This window comes from Stomoxys calcitrans, chromosome 2 (assembly GCF_963082655.1).
Source record: "Stomoxys calcitrans chromosome 2, idStoCalc2.1, whole genome shotgun sequence".
Classification (NCBI taxonomy): domain Eukaryota; kingdom Metazoa; phylum Arthropoda; class Insecta; order Diptera; family Muscidae; genus Stomoxys; species Stomoxys calcitrans.
Genome location: NC_081553.1, coordinates 126,376,362 through 126,397,022, shown reverse-complemented (window position 1 = coordinate 126,397,022; position 20,661 = coordinate 126,376,362). Strand labels below are relative to the sequence as shown.

At 38.4% G+C, this 20,661-nt stretch overlaps 1 protein-coding gene across 2 annotated transcripts in view; it reads left to right on the top strand.

The window, feature by feature from the left end:
- Positions 1 to 20,661, top strand: part of LOC106092858 (uncharacterized) — a 606,782-nt gene that overhangs the window by 458,157 nt on the left and 127,964 nt on the right. For both annotated transcript variants that reach the window (XM_059362079.1, XM_059362080.1), the window contains exons 5-7: positions 17,808 to 17,948; positions 18,303 to 18,434; positions 18,695 to 18,792. In XM_059362079.1, the coding sequence (XP_059218062.1) occupies positions 17,808 to 17,948; positions 18,303 to 18,434; positions 18,695 to 18,792 (371 nt within the window). The remainder of the gene's footprint in view (positions 1 to 17,807; positions 17,949 to 18,302; positions 18,435 to 18,694; positions 18,793 to 20,661) is intronic.

Genomic DNA, 20,661 nt, shown 5'->3' with positions numbered 1-20,661 from the left:
CGGCTTTCCGCATCACTCACATTCCGGCATCACTGCCGGCAAACCGGACGTGGTCATGGTCATGGCCAGGCACTTGCCAAAGAGGAGGCCCATATTTCTCCTTTTTGTTTTTTGTTTTTGTATAAGTTCAGCATAACTTCTTGTCCTGAACTTTTTTCATGAGAGCAAGTCCTTCGCATAGAACAACTATGGCGATGGCAAGTGAACAGAAGTTTTGCTTTTGTTCGTAATGAATTTACTTTACTGCGATGCGCACATTTTGGTGACCAAATTATATGACCACCAACATTATATTTGGTCATATTTTAGCAGTTGTTGCTGTTGTTAGTTTGTTTGGTTACATTGCCCACCTCCCGCCTTATCTTCTCCCTACTTGGCACCACAATATATGCGTTGTTGTTAAATTATGTTCATAGACGCATTTACTCAGATTCCTTTGGAGCGAAAAAAATTGCCCAAAAGTTGGAAACAAAAAAAAATAATCATACAAAGACCAATAAAGGAAAGAAAGAAAAACTTTTTCTTTTATATTACATTATTTTTACATCATCATTGTTGTTGTTGTTGGCATTCTTTGTTGTTGTCCAGGAGGATACCGTCATCAGATCCTGAGCCATTGTTGAGGTCGTCATCAACAGCAATATCGGTATCATCAACGCGGACATTGCCATCAAATGCAGAGGAATGAATAACAATATCTGCCATAAAGGCAATCATAAGGGGGGAAGGGAGTCCTCTGCATATGTGTTTGCGCGGCGTATGTGATTACATATGTATGTTTATGTGTGTGTGTGTGTTGTAAAAATTTTATATATGAACTTATTTAATGGTACTGTTACTGCCAATGGAGAAATGGAGATTCCATGCAATAAATGTATGACTATATTGCCAATATTAATGGCGATATGAGCAAACATGTTGTGAATCTGATTGGAATATGAACATATTATCATTTGATTGATACAAGAATGTTCTACTTGGACATTAACTTTAAAAATCTTTACTTCTGATATTTCGTTACGGGGAGCTATGAATATACTGCAATACATACAATGGTGTCTTCATCAGCTCGAAAAGTTTATATCGGACTCAAGATTAATATGGAACCTATTGTAAATAAAAGTTTGAAACTTTTTTATACCCCCACTGTAGGACGGATGGTACACTTATCTAGTCCTTTCATTTGTAACGCCTCGAAATATTGCTCTTCGACCCTTTAAAATGTATACTAGACTGTCCGAAGACATACTTGGGGACCACCATACCACAGAGGTTAGAATCGTGGCTAGAATAGAAGAAAAATTTGTTTCAGCGGATTTTTCCTCCTAATGCTAGCAATATTTATAAGGAACAATGCCATGCATAGAAGACATTTAACAAGTAAGAGCGTTCTAAGTTCGGCCGGGCCGAATCTTTTATACCCTCCACCATGGATCGCATTTGTCGAGTTCTATGCGTGGTATCTCTTTTTAGGCAAACAAAGAATATTGAACAAGTAAAAGCGTGCTAAGTTCGGCCGGGCCGAATCTTATATACCCTCCACCATGGATCGCATTTGTCGAGTTCTTTTCCCGGCATCTCTTCTTAGGCAAAAAAGGATATAAGAAAAGAGTTGCTCTGCTATTAAGACGATATCAAGATATGGTCCGGTTCGGACCACAATTAAATTATATGTTGGAGACCTGTGTAAAATTTCAGCCAATTCGTATAAGGATTGCGCCCATTGGGGCTCACGAAGTAAAATAGAGAGAACGATTTATATGGGATCTGTATCGGGCTATAGACCGATTCAGACCATCGTACAAAATTTCAGGCATATCGGATAATAATTGCGACCTCTAGGGGTCAAGAAGTCAAGATCCCAGATCGGTTTATATGGCAGCTATATCAGGTTATGAACCGATTTGAACCTTATTTGACACAGTTGTAAAAATGTAAAAATAAAATACGTCATGCAAAATTTTAGCCAAATCGGATAGGAATTGCGCCCTCTAGAAGCTCAAGAAGTCAAATCCCCAGACCTGTTTATATGACAGCTATATCAGGTTATGGACCGATTTCAACCATACATGGCACAGTTGTTGGATATCATAACGAAATACTTCGTGCAAAAATTCATTCAAATCGGATAAGAATTGTGCCCTCTAGAGGCTCAAGAAGTCAAGAAGTCAAGACCCAAGATCGGTTTATATGGCAGCTATATCAGGTTATGGACCGATTTAAACCATACTTGGCACAATTGTTGGGTATCATAACAAAACACGTCGTGCGAAATTCCATTCTAATCGGATAAGAATTGCGCCCTCTAGAGGCTCAAGAAGTCAAGACCCAAGATCGGATTATATGGCAGCTATATCAGGTTATGGACCGATATGAACCATACTTGGCACAGTTGTTGGATATAACAACAAAACACGTCGTGCAAAAATTCATTCAAATCGGATAAGAATTGTGCCCTCTAGAGGCTCAAGAAGTCAAGACCCAAGATCAGTTTATATGGCAGCTATATCAGGTTATGGACCGATTTGAACCATACTTGGCACAGTTGTTGGATATAACAACAAACCACGTCGTGCAAAATTTCATTTCAATCGGAGAAGAATTGCGCTCTCTAGAGGCTCAAGAAGTCAAGACCCAAGATCGGTTTATATGGCAGCTATATCAAAACATGGACCGATATGGCCCATTTACAATATCAACCGACCTACAATACTAATAAAAAGTATTTGTGCAAAATTTCAAGCGGCTAGCTTTACTCCTTCGGAAGTTAGCGTGCTTTCGACAGACGGACGGACGGACGGACGGACATGGCTAGATCGACATAAAATGTCGCGACGATCAAGAATATATATACTTTATGGGGTCTCAGACGAATATTTCCAGTAGTTACAAACAGAATGATGAAATTAGTATACCCCCCATCATATGGTGGAGGGTATAAAAAGAACTGTTACGCTATTGGAGCTATATCAAGTTATAGTCCGACTCGGATCATAAATGAATCCTGAACATTATAGAGATCATTGTGTAATAATTCAGTTCATTTGGATAAGAATTGAGCCTTGTAGGGGCTCAAGAAGCAAAATCGTGAGATCTGTTTATATGGGAGCTGTATCAAGCTCTAAATCAATTCAGACCATATTTGACACGTATGTTGAAGGTCATGAGAGAAGCCGTTGTACGAAATTTCTGCCGAATCGGATGAGAATTGCGCCCTCTAGAGGATCAAGAATCAAGATCCCAGATCAGCTGCTATATCAGGTTATGTACCGATTTGCGCCATATTTAGCACAGTTTTTGGAAGTCATAACATAACATCTCATGCAAAAATTTCAGCCAAATCGAATGAGAATTGCGCGCTCTATTTGCTCAAGAAGTCAAGATCCAAGATCGGTTTATATGACAGCTATATCAGGTTGTAAACCTATTTGAATCATACTTAACACAGTTGTTGGGAGTGATACTAAAATACTACGTGCAAAATTTCAGTCCAATCGGATGAGAGTTGCTCCCTCCAGCGGCTCAAGATGTCAAGACCTAAAATCGGTTTATATGTCAGCTATATCAAAACATGAACCGATTTAAACCATACTTAGCGCAGTTGTTGGAAGTGATACCAAAACACCAAGTGCAAAACTTCAGTCAAATCGGACGTGAATTGCGCCCTCTAGAGGCTCAAGAAGTCAAGACTCAAGATCGGTTTATATGGCAGCTATATCAAAACATAAACCGATATGGCCCATTTATAATCCCAACCGACCTACACTAATAAAAAATATTTGTGCAAAATTGCAAGAGGCTAGCTTTACTTCTTCGAAAGTTAGCGTGCTTTCGACAGACGGACGTACATGGCTATATCGATTTAAAATGACATGACGATCAAGAATATATATACTTTATGGGGTCTCAGACGCATATTTCGAGGTGTTACAAACAGAATGACGAAATTAGTATGGCCCAAAACAATTCCCATTTGAGTCGATTGGTACTGCAATACATCTCGTAATGAAAGTTACTGCTATGACCTTCAATGTACGTGGCGTATGTGTTCTGAATCAGTCCATAACCTGACATAGCTTGTTTGTCTATAAATAGATACCGGGCAAAGAACTTGACAAATGCGATCCATGGTGGAGGATATATAAGATTCGGCCAGCCCGAACTTACCACCCTTTTACTTGTTTATTGCTTTTTATACCCTGCACCACCACTGTAGTACAGGGTATTATAGATTAGTGAATTTACTTGCAACGCTAAGAAGGAGAAGAGCTAGACCCATTGATAAGTATACGGATCGGCTTGGAATCACTTCCTGATTCGATTTAGGTATGTCCGTCTGTCTGTCTGTCCATGTATTCTTGTAATTAAGGTACAGGTCGCATTTGTTATCCGATTTTCACAAAATTTGGCGTAAGTCTCTTTTTGGTCCAAGGACGAACGCTATTGATTTTGAAAAAAAATTGATCCAGATTTAGATAAAGCTCCCATATATATCTCTCATCCGATATGCCCCTTTAAAGCTGTAGGAGCCACAATTTTAGTTCGATCTTTACCAAATTTGGCACGAAGTCCGCTTTCCATAGTCCCAATATATGTGCGAAATTTCATCAGAATCGGATCAGATTTATTTATAGCTCCTATATATATTTTTCATCCGATAAGGTCTTTTAAGGCTGTAGAAGGCAGAATTTTGGTCCGATCCTTACAAAATATGGCACAAAGTGTTTTTTTGGACGCCCTAATAAGTGTGCAAAATTTTATTGAAATCGGTCCAGATTTAGATATAGCTCCCATATATATCTTTCATCCGATATGGACTTTTGAAGCTGTAGGAGCCACAATTTCGGTCTGATCTTTACCAAATTAAGCATGAGATGTTTCGTGTGACGTCTTAATACATGAGCAAAATTTCATCTAAATCGGTTAAGATTTAGATATAGCTCACATATATAACTTTTATGCGATATGACCTATTAATGATGTAGAAAGCACAATTTTGGTCCGATCTTTACCAAATTTGGCACAAAGTGCTTTTTAAGACATCCCAATATGTGTGCAAAATTTCACCAGAATCGGATCAGATCTATATATAGCTCCCATTTATATATTTCATCCGGTATGCCCTTTTAAAGCTGTAGTATATACAATTTTGGTCCGATTTCTATAAAATTTTTCATGAGATAGTTTAATTGACATCCTAATACGTTTGCAAAATTTCATCAAAATCGAATCAGATTTAGATAAAACTCCCATATACATCTTTTATGCGTTTCGACTTTTAAGGCTGTAGAAGCCACAATTATCGTACCATCGTAAGAAAATCCTACAAGGTTTTATTCGATATTTCAATGGGTATGCAAAATTAAAGTCTGACTATATTTGGATATAAGTGCTAAATATTAAAAGTTTAACGTATACTCGGTGGTGTAGGGTATTATATAGTCGGCTTCGCCCGACTTTTGCCTTTCCTTACTGTTTTTTTCTTTGAGGCACAAAAACAAACAGCATCGCTTGAATGTTGTTTGGTTTGCTATTGTCAGCAGACTTTTTTGCTATTGGGTTGACAAAAAAGTAATTGCGGATTTTTTAAAAGAAAGTAAATGCATTTTTAATAAAACTTAAAATGAACTTTAATCAAATATACTTTTTTACACTTTTTTTCTAAAGCAAGCTAAAAGTAACAGCTGATAACTGACAGAAAAAAGAATGCAATTACAGAGTCACAAGCTGTGAAAAAATTTGTCAACGCCGACTATATGATAAATCCGCAATTACTTTTTGGGCAACCCAATATAAGTGTAAGTCTGCCACTGTGGCGCAGAGAATTGCATGTCCGCCTATGATGACGGAAACATCAGAACATTTTTTTTTTGAGGTGGTTATCCCCTCACTGGCTACATTTGTGAGGTATTCTGCCATGTTAAAACTTCTTCGGCATGTGATGTATCTATGCGGCTCGCCGTTCGGACTCATTGGGCTTAAACATTAATCGGACTGCATTCTTTGATATGAGAGAAGTATCCCCTGTTCTTTAATGGGATGTTTATGGAAAATGTTGGTAGTAAGTCTGTCACTTTGCTGCCGTGAGCTAGAATAGATGTCTCAATTATAGTAGCCTTCGTCTGCTGATAAGCAAACGGTCCAAGTGATAATTTCCGCTGAAGTTTTGAAGAAGGGAATTATAGACCAACTACTGATTTTGTGTCCTGCATTGGCTAATAGAAAGAGTCCCACTTAATTCCCCTGTTCTTGCAATAACACAATTGGCTAAAGCGTCTGTGGGAGTTTGATCACAGAAAATCACCTTAACCTAAACTAACCATTAATTGTGGTGGGTATAGAATTTTTTAAATGTTATATTTTAATAGCTCGGCACTCCTTAAATACGAAATAAATAAAAATTTAAACAATTTTAGTCTTTATTTCATTTTACACAATCCAGTAATTCGCACGCCTTTGCAATTTAGAAAATTTCTTTATACATTAAATGTTCTAGTTTGCCAGCATAAGCTACCTTGATTTATGTTTCAAGCAATTAGTGTCGTTTTATGGTTTCCAATTACATATGGAAGTTCGCACACGCATACATACCCATACATATGCGCACAGCAATGTTAATCCCCCATAGATGTAAATAGGTTTGCCTACATAAGTTGCTCTAAAATTATGTGCTAAAATGACTTTTGAAACCCTGATGTTCTGTTCTGTGCGGTCAATAATGACTACAACATTCGTCCCTTCCGGCCAAGGGCCAACGAAACGAGTCTGAGTGAACGAGTGGGCAATATAAAAACCACTAATTAAAATTAATATTTGTTCAAATTACAACATAATCAAAATGTGAGTTTGCCAACCGATAACTACATCTGTTGGATTGTGTAAACATGACATTTTATCGCATAAATATGACCGACATTTCAAACCTACATGTATAATGACATTGGTGGCTAACATAACGATAAATTAAATCGCCCAAATGTGCTTCTACATTTTTAATACAAATCGCTCCACATTTCATACAAAGGGAAACTCGCTACGATGAGATTTGAAAAATACCTTGAGACAATTTTTGGACAAAAATCATATTTTTATAAAAATGAATAATAGGCATCGATTCTAAACGACTGCAATCCAACGGCAGGGGATAGAAATTGTTGGGGGCACATAATCTGCATAACTAAAAAAATTATTCGAAATGACCTACTACAGTTAAACTAAGCCTACTTCCAGTCTAATTCTGCTTGATAAAGATAATTTCTTTGCCATTGGGCGGATTAAGTTGAAAGATGGGTCATATTGATTTTATGAAGCGAACCCTAAGCCGATTTGCCTACTAACAAAATCATTAATTGTTTTCAATACCACGCCCCAAAGTCGGTTCAATTGTGGTATTGTGTACCCACCTAAGTGCCGGTGTCTGTAAGCCCGGCAATAAGGCTCCAATGTTCCACCATCTTCCACACATGCTATTAAAGGGTGATTTTTTTGAGGCTAGGATTTTCATGCATTAGTATTTGACAGATCACGTGGGATTTCAGACATGGTGTCAAAGAGAAAGATGCTCAGTATGCTTTGACATTTCATCATGAATAGACTTACTAACGAGCAACGCTTGCAAATCATTGAATTTTATTACCAAAATCAGTGTTCGGTTCGAAATGTGTTCAAATTTTGACAAATTTTGTTCAGCGATGAGGCTCATTTCTGGTTGAATGGCTACGTAAATAAGCAAAATTGCCGCATTTGGAGTGAAGAGCAACCAGAAGCCGTTCAAGAACTGCCCATGCATCCCGAAAAATGCACTGTTTGGTGTGGTTTGTACGCTGGTGGAATCATTGGACCGTATTTTTTCAAAGATGCTGTTGGACGCAACGTTACGGTGAATGAACACATTTCGAACCGAACACTGATTTTGGTAATAAAATTCAATGATTTGCAAGCGTTGCTCGTTAGTAAGTCTATTCATGATGAAATGTCAAAGCATACTGAGCATCTTTCTCTTTGACACCATGTCTGAAATCCCACGTGATCTGTCAAATACTAATGCATGAAAATCCTAACCTCAAAAAAATCACCCTTTACTTGCCTCACTTATTTTGTATTAGTGAGCTCGCAGTCCTATGTGTCCCGTTATGGTACCTAAAGCTATACTGACCACCTTCTTACTTCCTTTCAGTAATAGCCTCGTCTTTTCCCGAACCGGATCACCTTATAGGATTTTCGTCTTCCTACCGACAGTTACGTGTTCGTTGCCCACGCCTTTAACTCGGACTACGTCAACCCGAAAGCTTTCGGGTTAACCAAGTATATTGACGGCAGTCCACCGGCCTTCACTGGCAAATCGTCGGCGCTTTCTTACCCTCTTGCTCCATACCCAAACAATGCGGATGGTGTCATCCAAAGAGAAGGAGTAAATCTACTTCTTACACTCCAAGACTGTTGGTGGCTTTACCGTCCTGGTTGTTAATGCTCTGATGGCCAATCCTCGAGTTAACACCACGCCATCTCATGTATTCTGTAATTGCCCGGATCTGCACCTGCAGGACCGTATTATTGTCCGATAGTCGAACCGGTCTCAGTCACAAGGGTCTCAATGTAGACCCCAAGTCAACTCTATCCTCTAGTTTGAATTCAACCGTGTAGCAGAACCTCCAGATGGCAATACCATAGTTCCATCAACCCTAGACTGTGCCGCTGGCAGCATTGCCTCGCTCGCAATCTCAAATATTTTCAAAAGTAACCGATCGGAAACCTCTTCCATTTGTCTCAGGTTTCCTATTGCCGCACAGTGGAAAAAAAAACAAGTAACAAGGCGTTAAGTTCGACCGGGCCGAACTTTGGATACCCACCACCTTAGGTATACATGTAAGTCACCTTTCGTCATAGTCCGGTGAAAATTTCATAATTGATGCCCCCATAGCAGCTATATCGAAATTTGGTTCGTTTTGGACCAAATTCAGCACGGACATTTTGCGGTCTAATAGATACAAGCCATTGTTCAATTGTGTATAACAAAATGTTGGTCTTTGTGGTAGCCATATCCAAATAAAGACCGATCTGAACCATATACGACACGTATGTCGAAAAGCCTAATGTAAGTCACTGTGTCAAATTTCAGCGACATCGGATTATAAATGCGCATCTTTCGATTTAAAGCCTTGGCCCCACAGGCTTTAAATCGAAAGATCGGTCCGGGCCAAATTGCAGATAAATGTCGAGCCTAACACAGCGCACTGACCCAAATTGAAGAAGGATGTCGAAGAGCATACCACAACTCACTGTCTCAAATTTCAGCGACATCGGACAATAAATGCGCCCTTACGGCTCCAAACCCTTATACCGAGAAATAGGTCTATATGGCAGCTATATCCAAATCTGGACCGATCTGTGTCATATTGCAGAAGTATGTCAAGGGGCTTAACTTAACTCACTGTCCCAAATTTAATCAACATCGGACAATAAATGCGCCTTTTATGGGCCCAAAACCTTAAATCGAGAGATAAGTCTATATGACCGCCATATCCAAATCTGGACCGATCAGGGCCAAATTGAACAGAGATGTCGAAGGGTCTAACACAACTCACTGTCCCAAATTTCAGCAAAATCGGATAATAAATGTTGCTTTTATGGGCCTAAGACCTAAATCGGAGGATCGGTCTACATGGTAGCTATATCCAAATCTGAACCGATCTGAGCCAAATTGACGTAGGATGTCAATGGGCCTAGCGCAACTCACTGTCTTAAATTTCAGCAAAATCGGATAATAAATGTGGCTTTTATGGATCCAAGACCTTAAATGGGCTGATCGGTCTATATGGCAGCTATATCCAAATCTGGACCGAACTGGGCTACATTAACGAAGGATGTCGAAGGGCCTAACACAACTCATTGTTTCAAATTTCAGCAAAATCGGATAATAAGTATGGCTTTTATAGGCCTAAGACCCTAAATCGGAGGATCGGTCTATATGGCAGTTATATCCAAATCTGAACCGATCTGGGCCAAATTGACGAAGGATTTCGATGGGCGTAACACAACTCACTGTCTTAAATTTCAGCAAAATCGGATAATAAATGTGGCTTTTATGGACCTAAGACCCTATATCGGCCGATCAGTATATATGGACGGACGTGGTTAGATCGTCTTAAATTTGTACGCTGATCAAGAATATTTATAGACTATAGGGTCGGAAATGGATATTTCGATGTGTTGCATGAATATACCCCCATCCTTCGGTGGTGGGTATAAAAATGTGCTTTCCAAAGTAATAGCTTGGAAATATGATTTTGAAAATAGATAACCAATACAAGAAAAACAAGTAAAAAGGCGTTAAGTTCGGCCGGGCCGAACTTTGGATACCCACCACCTCGGGTATATATGTAAACCACCTTTCATCAAAATTCGGTGAAAATTTCATACCTTATACTCATATACCTCATACCGATCTGAACAATATAGGACACGGATGTCGAAAAGCCGAACATAAGTCACTGTGTCAAATTTCAGTGAAATCGGATTATAAATGCGCCTTTTATGGGGCCAAGACTTTAAATCGAGATATCGGTCTACATGGCAGCTATATCCAAATCTGGACCGATTTGGGCCAAGTTGCATAAACATGTCGAAGAGCCTAACACTAAGCACTGTCCCAAATTTCGGCGAAATCGGACAATAAATGCCTCTTTTATGGGCCCTAAACCTTAAATCCAGAGATCGGTCTATATGGCAGCTATATTCAAATCTGGACCGATCTTGGCAAAATTGAAGAAGGACGTCGAAGAGCCTAACCAAACTCACTGTCTCAAATTTCAGCGACATCGGACAATAAATGCGTCTTTTATGGCCCCAAAACCTAAAACCTAGATATCGGTCTATATGGCAGCTATATCCAAATCTGGACCGATCTGTGCGATATTGCAGAAGTATGTCAAGGGACTTAACTTAACTCACTGTTCCAAATTTCGGGGACATCGGGCAATAAATGAGCATTTTATGGGCCCAAAACCATAAATCAAGAAATCGGTCTATATGGCAGCTATATCCAAATTTGAACCGATCTGGACCAAATTGAAGAAATATGTCAAAAGGCCTAACACATCTCACTGTCCCAAATTTCAGCAAAATCGGATAATGAATGTGGCTATTATGGGCCTTACACCATAAATCGGAGGATCGATCTATATGGCAGTTATATCCAAATCTGGACCGATCTGAGCAAAATTAACGAAGGATGTCGATGGGCCTTACACAATTCACTGCCCCGAATTTCATCAAAATCTGATAATAAATGTGGCTTTTGTGGGCGTAAGACCCTAAACCGGAGGATCGGTCTATATGGCAGCTATATCCAAATCTGAACCGATCTGAACCAAATTAAAGAAACATGTCAAAGGTCCTAAGACAACTCACTGTCCCAAATTTCAGCGAAATTGGACAATAAATGTGGCTTTTATGGGCCTTAGACCCTTAATCGGAGGATCGGTCTATATGGCAGCTATATCCAAATCTGGACCGATCTGAGCCAAATTCACAAAGGATGTCGAAGGGCCTTACACAACTCACTGTCCCAAATTTTGGCAAAATAAGGTAATAAATGTGGCTTTTATGGGCCTAAGACCCTAAATCGGCGGATCGGTCTATATGGGGGCTATACCAAGATATAATCCGATATAGCCCATCTTCGAACTTAACCTGCTTATGGACAAAAAAAGAATCTGTGCAAAATTTCAGCTCAATATCTTTATTTTTAAAGACTGTAGCGTGATTTCAACAGACAGACGGACGGACATGGCTAGATCGTCTTAGATTTTTACGCTGATCAAGAATTTATATACTTTATAGGGTCGGAAATGGATATTTCGATGTGTTGCAAACGGAATGACAAAATGAATATACCCCCATCCTTCGGTGGTGGGTATAATAATTAGTGTGGATCTGAAAGAGACCCGTAGTCCTTAATGTCTTGATCACCAGCTTAAAAATGCTTAAAGAAAGCAAAAAAGCCTTTTTATGGTGTAGCGAAGCGCACCAGACCAGTTTTATATAAAGTTTTAGCCACATGGAAAAAATTGAGGCCTTAGGCGCTTAAGAGTTCAAATCGAAGGACCATTTTATATGGAGGCTATAGCTTCTCAATAAGAAGTATTTGTCTCAAATTTCATATGTATGGTACAACCATATTAACTTGAAGGCTCTTTTTCTTCTCTTGGGGTATATTCAAATCTGGACTGATCTTGGCAAAATTGAAGAAGGACGTCGAAGAGCCTAACCAAACTCACTGTCTCAAATTTCAGCGACATCGGACAATAAATGCGTCTTTTATGGCCCCAAAACCTAAAACCTAGATATCGGTCTATATGGCAGCTATATCCAAATCTGGACCGATCTGTGCGATATTTTAGAAGTATGTCAAGGGACTTAACTTAACTCACTGTTCCAAATTTCGGGGACATCGGGCAATAAATGAGCATTTTATGGGCCCAAAACCATAAATCAAGAAATCGGTCTATATGGCAGCTATATCCAAATTTGAACCGATCTGGACCAAATTGAAGAAATATGTCAAAAGGCCTAACACATCTCACTGTCCCAAATTTCAGCAAAATCGGATAATGAATGTGGCTATTATGGGCCTTACACCATAAATCGGAGGATCGATCTATATGGCAGTTATATCCAAATCTGGACCGATCTGAGCAAAATTAACGAAGGATGTCGATGGGCCTTACACAATTCACTGCCCCGAATTTCATCAAAATCTGATAATAAATGTGGCTTTTGTGGGCGTAAGACCCTAAACCGGAGGATCGGTCTATATGGCAGCTATATCCAAATCTGAACCGATCTGAACCAAATTAAAGAAACATGTCAAAGGGCCTAAGACAACTCACTGTCCCAAATTTCAGCGAAATTGGACAATAAATGTGGCTTTTATGGGCCTTAGACCCTTAATCGGAGGATCGGTCTATATGGCAGCTATATCCAAATCTGGACCGATCTGAGCCAAATTCACAAAGGATGTCGAAGGGCCTACCATAACTCACTGTCCCAAATTTCAACAAAATCGGATAATAAATGTGGCTTTTATGGGCCTAAGACCCTAAATCGGCGGATCGGTCTATATGGGGGCTATACCAAGATATAATCCGATATAGCCCATCTTCGAACTTAACCTGCTTATGGACAAAAAAAGAATCTGTGCAAAATTTCATCTCAATATCTTTATTTGTAAAGACTGTAGCGTGATTTCAACAGACAGACGGACGGACATGGCTAGATCGTCTTAGATTTTTACCCTGATCAAGAATTTATATACTTTATAGGGTCGGAAATGGATATTTCGATGTGTTGCAAACGGAATGACAAAATGAATATACCCCCATCCTTCGGTGGTGGGTATAATAATTAGTGTGGATCTGAAAGAGACCCGTAGTCCTTAATGTCTTGATCACCAGCTTAAAAATGCTTAAAGAAAGCAAAAAAGCCTTTTTATGGTGTAGCGAAGCGCACCAGACCAGTTTTATATAAAGTTTTAGCCACATGGAAAAAATTGAGGCCTTAGGCGCTTAAGAGTTCAAATCGAAGGACCATTTTATATGGAGGCTATAGCTTCTCAATAAGAAGTATTTGTCTCAAATTTCATATGTATGGTACAACCATATTAACTTGAAGGCTCTTTTTCTTCTCTTGGGGTATTACAATGCATGCTACTTAAGAGTTCGTTACGAGCAATTATGAATGAAGACTGTCACTGTAACTTTTGTTAACATCTCCGCCATGGCAATTGCCTACAATTTACTTTTGTCTACATTTGTTACAATTTTACGGTTTAGTCTACTTTTGTTCTCTCTTAGGCTTACAGCTTAATGTTTGTGGCCAAAATTGTGTGCTAATGTCCGGTGTCAGGTAATATGGTTTTTGTTTTACAAAAACCACATTTATTTGCAAATAATTTACCCAAGAACATAAATCAATGTTTATGTGCTTATTCACACAGGCGCTTTTGAATGAAGCAATAATGGTTTCTGCCACCACAAATTCTATCCATCACACGCGCATTATCGAAAAAACATGTCACATAAGGCAAAAAATATTATTTGTGGCAAAAATTACCTTTTAGGCCTATGTTAATATGGATACTGAAAAATTCGATGATATTTTTCAAACAGAGGTGCTTCAAACGCGCAAAAAAGGAAAATTTTAAAGTAGAAGGCAACATATTAAGAACAATACCTGTACAATCCGACTCCGGTTTACTTCTAGATTTGTTTTAACCATGTATATCTGCCTGCCTATATATTCCTGTAATGAGATTTATTCATACATAGTTCAGATTAAAAATTACATTCGTATATAAAGGGTGATTTTTTTGAGGTTAGGATTTTCATGCATTAGTGTTTGACAGATCACGTGGGATTTCAGACATGGTGTCAAAGAGAAAGATGCTCAGTATGCTTTGACATTTCATCATGAATAGACTTACTAACGAGAAACGCTGGCAAATCATTGAATTTTATTACCAAAATCAGTGTTCGGTTCGAAATGTGTTCATTCACCGTTCAGCGATGAGGCTCATTTCTGGTTGAATGGCTACGTAAATAAGCAAAATTGCCGCATTTGGAGTGAAGAGCAACCAGAAGCCGTTCAAGAACTGCCCATGCATCCCGAAAAATGCACTGTTTGGTGTGGTTTGTACGCTGGTGGAATCATTGGACCGTATTTTTTCAAAGATGCTGTTGGACGCAACGTTACGGTGAATGAACACATTTCGAACCGAACACTGATTTTGGTAATAAAATTCAATGATTTGCCAGCGTTTCTCGTTAGTAAGTCTATTCATGATGAAATGTCAAAGCATACTGAGCATCTTTCTCTTTGACACCATGTCTGAAATCCCACGTGATCTGTCAAATACTAATGCATGAAAATCCTAACCTCAAAAAAATCACCCTTTATGAACCGTTTGATCTAACCACCAATGAAAAATGTCTCTTTGTTGTTTTCGCCGAGCCTAGTATGAGAGTCACTCAAAATAGTTTTTGGCAGACTTTCTAAATCTTTTATTGTTGCACATTGCGGTTCTGCCCTTAGTATAATTTTCCTCAATGACATCAATGAACGAGTTCCCTTATGTTTTAAGGTTTACCTCCTCCACCATTTATTCGCAGAATTCCATAAACCGCATTGCAGTGCAAGTCAGGCTACCGTATGGTACATTTGCGGTTATGATGTTTTTTATTCATTAAATAATATTGGTTATTGTTGTTAATGTATTTAGTGGTTTCACTTATAGCGGATAAATGAGTGAGAAAATATATCATCAGCATTATCATCAACCATGTCGGCAGTTCATCATAAAATTTACAACAAGTATGTGCAAAAAAGGTTCCACACACTAATTGCCTCATATGGTTTAACATTATCACTATCATTGCGGTTTACAAAAATCAATTTGTACATATGTAGTGTGTGTGTGTGTGACGAAACTTGTATCAATAAAAACGCTGTGAAAAAGTTAGTAGTTTTTCATTGAACTCATTGATCTGTGAAATTAGTTGAAAATTAATTTATACTAATTAAACTAGTAGTGGAATTTATTTTTAAAAATTAGGTTATAGGATTATTCATAGCTGCAATATTCATACAGAGAAGTCTTTTTTCAACAAATTTGTGTAACATATTAAACTGAATTTTTAATCCCATTTCAGGGATGCCAAATAGCCTGACACAACTCACTGTCCCATAAAGCAGCGAAATTGGACAATAAATGTGCCTTTTATGGCCCCAAAACCTTTAATCGAGAGATCGGTCAATATGGCGGATATATCCAAAATTTTCATTATTTTTATACCCTCCACCGAAGGATGGGGTGGAGGCATAAATTATGCATTTTTCACCCAATTATGGCGAAAGGTTGTTTACATGTATACCCGAGGTGGTGGGTATCCAAAATTCGCCCCGGCCGAACTTAACGCCTTTTTATACCCTACACCACAAGATGGGGGGTATACTAATTTCGTCATTCTGTTTGTAACTACTCGAAATATTCGTCTGAGACCACATAAAGTATATATATTCTTGATCGTCGCGACATTTTATGTCGATCTAGCCATGTCCGTCCGTCTGTCCGTCCGTCCGTCCGTCCGTCCGTCTGTCTGTCGAAAGCACGCTAACTTCCGAAGGAGTAAAGCTAGCCGCTTGAAATTTTGCACAAATACTTCTTATTAGTGTAGGTCGGTTGGTATTGTAAATGGGCCATATCGGTCCATGTTTTGATATAGCTGCCATATAAACCGATCTTGGGTCTTGACTTCTTGAGCCTCTAGAGAGCGCAATTCTTCTCCGATTGAAATTAAATTTTGCACGACGTGTTTTGTTGTTATATCCAACAACTGTGCCAAGTATGGTTCAAATCGGTCCATAACCTGATATAGCTGCCATATAAACTGATCTTGGGTCTTGACTTCTTGAGCCTCTAGAGGGCACAATTCTTATCCGATTTGAATGAATTTTTGCACGACGTGTTTTGTTGTTATATCCAACAACTGTGCCAAGTATGGTTCAAATCGGTCCATAACCTGATATAGCTGCCATATAATCCGATCTTGGGTCTTGACTTCTTGAGCCTCTAGAGGGCGCAATTCTTATCCGATTAGAATGGAATTTCGCACGACGTGTTTTGTTATGATACCCAACAATTGTGCCAAGTATGGTTTAAATCGGTCCATAACCTGATATAGCTGCCATATAAACCGATCTTGGGTCTTGACTTCTTGACTTCTTGAGCCTCTAGAGGGCACAATTCTTATCCGATTTGAATGAATTTTTGCACGAAGTATTTCGTTATGATATCCAACAACTGTGCCAAGTATGGTTGAAATCGGTCCATAACCTGATATAGCTGTCATATAAACAGATCTGGGGATTTGACTTCTTGAGCTTTTAGAGGGCGCAATTCCTATCCGATTTAGCTGAAATTTTGCATGACGTATTTTATTTTTACTTTCAACAACTGTGTCAAATAAAGTACAAGTCGGTTCATAACCTGATATAGCTGCCATATAAACCGATCTGGGATCTTGACTTCTTGACCCTTAGAGGTCGCAATTATTATCCGATATGCCTGAAATTTTGTACGACGGATCCTCTCTTGACCATCAACAAACGTGTTTATTATGGTCTGAATCGGTCTATAGCCCGATACAGATCCCATATAAATCGTTCTCTCAATTTTACTTCGTGAGCCCCAATGTTCGCAATTCTTATACGAATTGGCTGAAATTTTACACAGGTCTCCAACATATAATTTAATTGTGGTCCAAACCGGACCATATCTTGATATCGCTCTAATAGCAGAGAAAATCTTTTCTTATATCCTTTTTTGCCTAAGAAGAGATGCCGGGAAAAGAACTCGACAAATGCGATCCATGGTGGAGGGTATATAAGATTCGGCCCGGCCGAACTTAGCACGCTTTTACTTGTTACTTGTTATTGAAAGAATTTGCAATGTACGCTAAAAGACGATTCATGAATAATCTCCAACGATGGTCATATTTTTTGAACTAAAAACTAAAATTACGATAACAATTCGAAGACTATTTATGTTATGAGGGTAAAATTCCGCATTCTTTTATTAAATTATCACAATTATTGCAAGCTTTTCCCTGCAATACCAACAAAGTTTTTTTTTTAAGTTTTCCCCAAAGTATGCACCACATAATTTGTGAAAATATTATAAAGGCCCATTGTGTCATGTTGGAGTCATACCTAAAGTTTGGTTCTTTTTTCTTTCCATTTTGCCATTGCAGTGCCACCAAGGATTCATCATATGAGCAGCAGCGGTCATTTGCAAGTTAAAAAAGGTTCCTCAGTTCGTATTGAATGTTCAGCCTCTGGTAATCCAACGCCAAACGTTACATGGAGTCGTAAAAATAATATTTTGCCCAATGGTAAGATTTCCTTTCTATTTTCCTGGCCCCCAGCATGAAATCAGCCCTACCGAAGAAACCCTCCCAACCAGTAGGAATATGTTAATAAGCCAAGAATGAAGGCAAATAAAGAAGACAAAAGAGAAACAAAAACCATGAAGCAACTTGAATAAAATATAAGGACCCTGTGTAGGCAAAGAAACGAAGAAAAAAAAGAAAGAAAAAAAACTAGAATGAATCTTAAGGGTCATTTTATTTGAAAACTAAATATTTCCTTTATGGTAATTTTCTCTATTCACGAAATTTTCCTTTTGCTTTTTCCCTTCTCTCTGTTCTACGGCATCCCCACCTCTGGACGAACAAACGGTGATGCAGGCGAGGAGAAACTTCATTCGCATATATTGTCAATTGAAAATGTGGATCGCCACAAGGGTGGAGTTTATATCTGTACGGCCAATAATGGTGTGGGTCAACCGGCCTCCAGTCAAGTGATTTTACACGTTTTATGTAAGTATGCCAATATAGCTCACCAACGGGGGGGTGCTCAACTGAATTTGCCAATGGCAATAAAGCTCAAACGAAATTTCTTCGAACCCTTTATTTTCGCTCCAAGAAAACTATGTGTATGTGCAAACTTATGCATATGGATTTTTTCGCCCTTTTGGATGCCTCACTTTAATAACTATTACAATTCGTCTGAGAGAGCTGTATATGGGGCATTAATTTTTATTTTATGGTGCTTACCTTTTTCTCAAAATTTATTGCAGATCCACCCGAAATCAATGTGGAACGTCCTGTGGTATTCTCGGGAGAGGGCCATGAGGCAATGCTGGTGTGTATAGTGCATGGGGAGACACAGCCTGAGGTATGAGGTTTTACAAATTTTTCCTAAACATTATGATAATCACTATTTGAGCCGGAGCTGTATCAGGTGTTAATTGGCCATTGCTTTGTTGTTGGAAGGATATAATAAAATTAGCAAACAATAAAAATTCGTCAATGGTGGATGGGGCGGAAGGGGCCCCACAGATATTCACAATCAATGGCCGACATTGAACCAATGTCCCTAATGCATGAATATTATAATGAGGGAAATATGCAAAAACCATCGTTAACTTTGGTCCGTTGGAATCGTAAATAGCTTTTACCATTAATGCCATTCTGCAGAAAGAATTGAATTTTTATTCTTTAACGCAAATTTTTATTATGGCTAATAAACGGTCAGTTAGATTAAATCTATTTGGACTTTAAGTGTGAAACTGTAAGAAGCCCAATTTGAACTATTTGATTAGCAAAAGTTGTCTAAAGAGAATTTAATCTCTCCGGGTTTATGACCGAAGGATAGGGAAATATGTTTTTTCTTTCATCGAAATCTTGATTTGCGGCTCCATAATTTTTATACCCTACCCTATGTTCGTCTCATTTTGAGATATATTGCAAAAAAGTGATTATTTGTTATCCGATTCGGTCGAAATTTTGCGGGAAGGATTCTGTTATGACTCTCAATATTACTGGTGAATTTCATAGAAATCAAAAATCAAATTTGGTTCAGAATCCAATTCTGAACCAGCTTTGATGGACCTCTGCGAGCAAATATTTTCAAACTGTAAAAACTACGGTTGACAAATGACAACATTATCTGACGAATGTATATATGGGAGCTATATGTATTTCTAAACCGATTCTAAGCAAACTTTTCATATTAGTCGTCGAGGAAAGAGTTGTGCAAAATTTGGCAAGATTGGTCAATAAATGCGCTTGCAGTGGCTCTTAAAGTGAAAATCGGGCGATATACATATATGACAGCTATATCAAAATCTGGGCTGATTTCTATGAAACTTATTGTAATTATAGGGTAGATGTAGGGAATTATATAGTCGGCACCGTCCGACTTTTGACCTTCCTTACTGCTTTATACATAAAATTTGTAGACGGTATATTCCAAAAATTTATTAATTGGGATCGAAAATCGAAGTACACAATTAGATTTAAACAAAAGGCGAAAACATGCAGAATGGGCTGGTTGTAGATCTTTTACTTTGAAGATAATATGCCTTTACATTCTTTGGCAGCAAAAATTTATATTTCGCTGCAAACTTTCAAAATTAATTCGTCCTCAGAAATTTTCCACGTCATTAGCGGGCTTATATCAAACCATAAACTGGAGTTATAATGACTGGTCTTTCCGTTAGAGTTTGAGCCTCCGTAAAAAAAGGTACTTCGTTATTTTATATCACCAAATTAACGATATTTTCAAAAACTCAAGATCTTTGGGATGTGTGGAGCGATGCAAGCAACTTACTTGTTCTTATAATAACAGAACAAGTAAGAGCGTGCCAAGTTCAGCAGGGCCGAATCTTATCAAACCTCCACTATTGATCGCATTTGTCGAGTTCTATGCGCGGAATCTCTTTTTAGACAAACATAGAATATTGAATAAGAACTGTTATGCTATTGGAGCTATATCAAGTTATAGTCCGATTCGGACCATAAATGAATGCTGAACGTTGTAGAAGTCATTGTGTAATATTTCAGTTTATTCGGATAAGAATTGCGCCTTGTAGGGGCTCAAAAACCAAAATCGGGAGATAGGTTTATATGGGAGCTGTATCAAGCTATTCATCGATTCAGAAAATATTAGACCTGTATGTTGAAGGTCATGAGAGAAGCTGTTGTACAAAATTTCTTCCAAATCGGAAGAGAATTGCGCCCTCTAGAGGTTCAAGAATAAAAG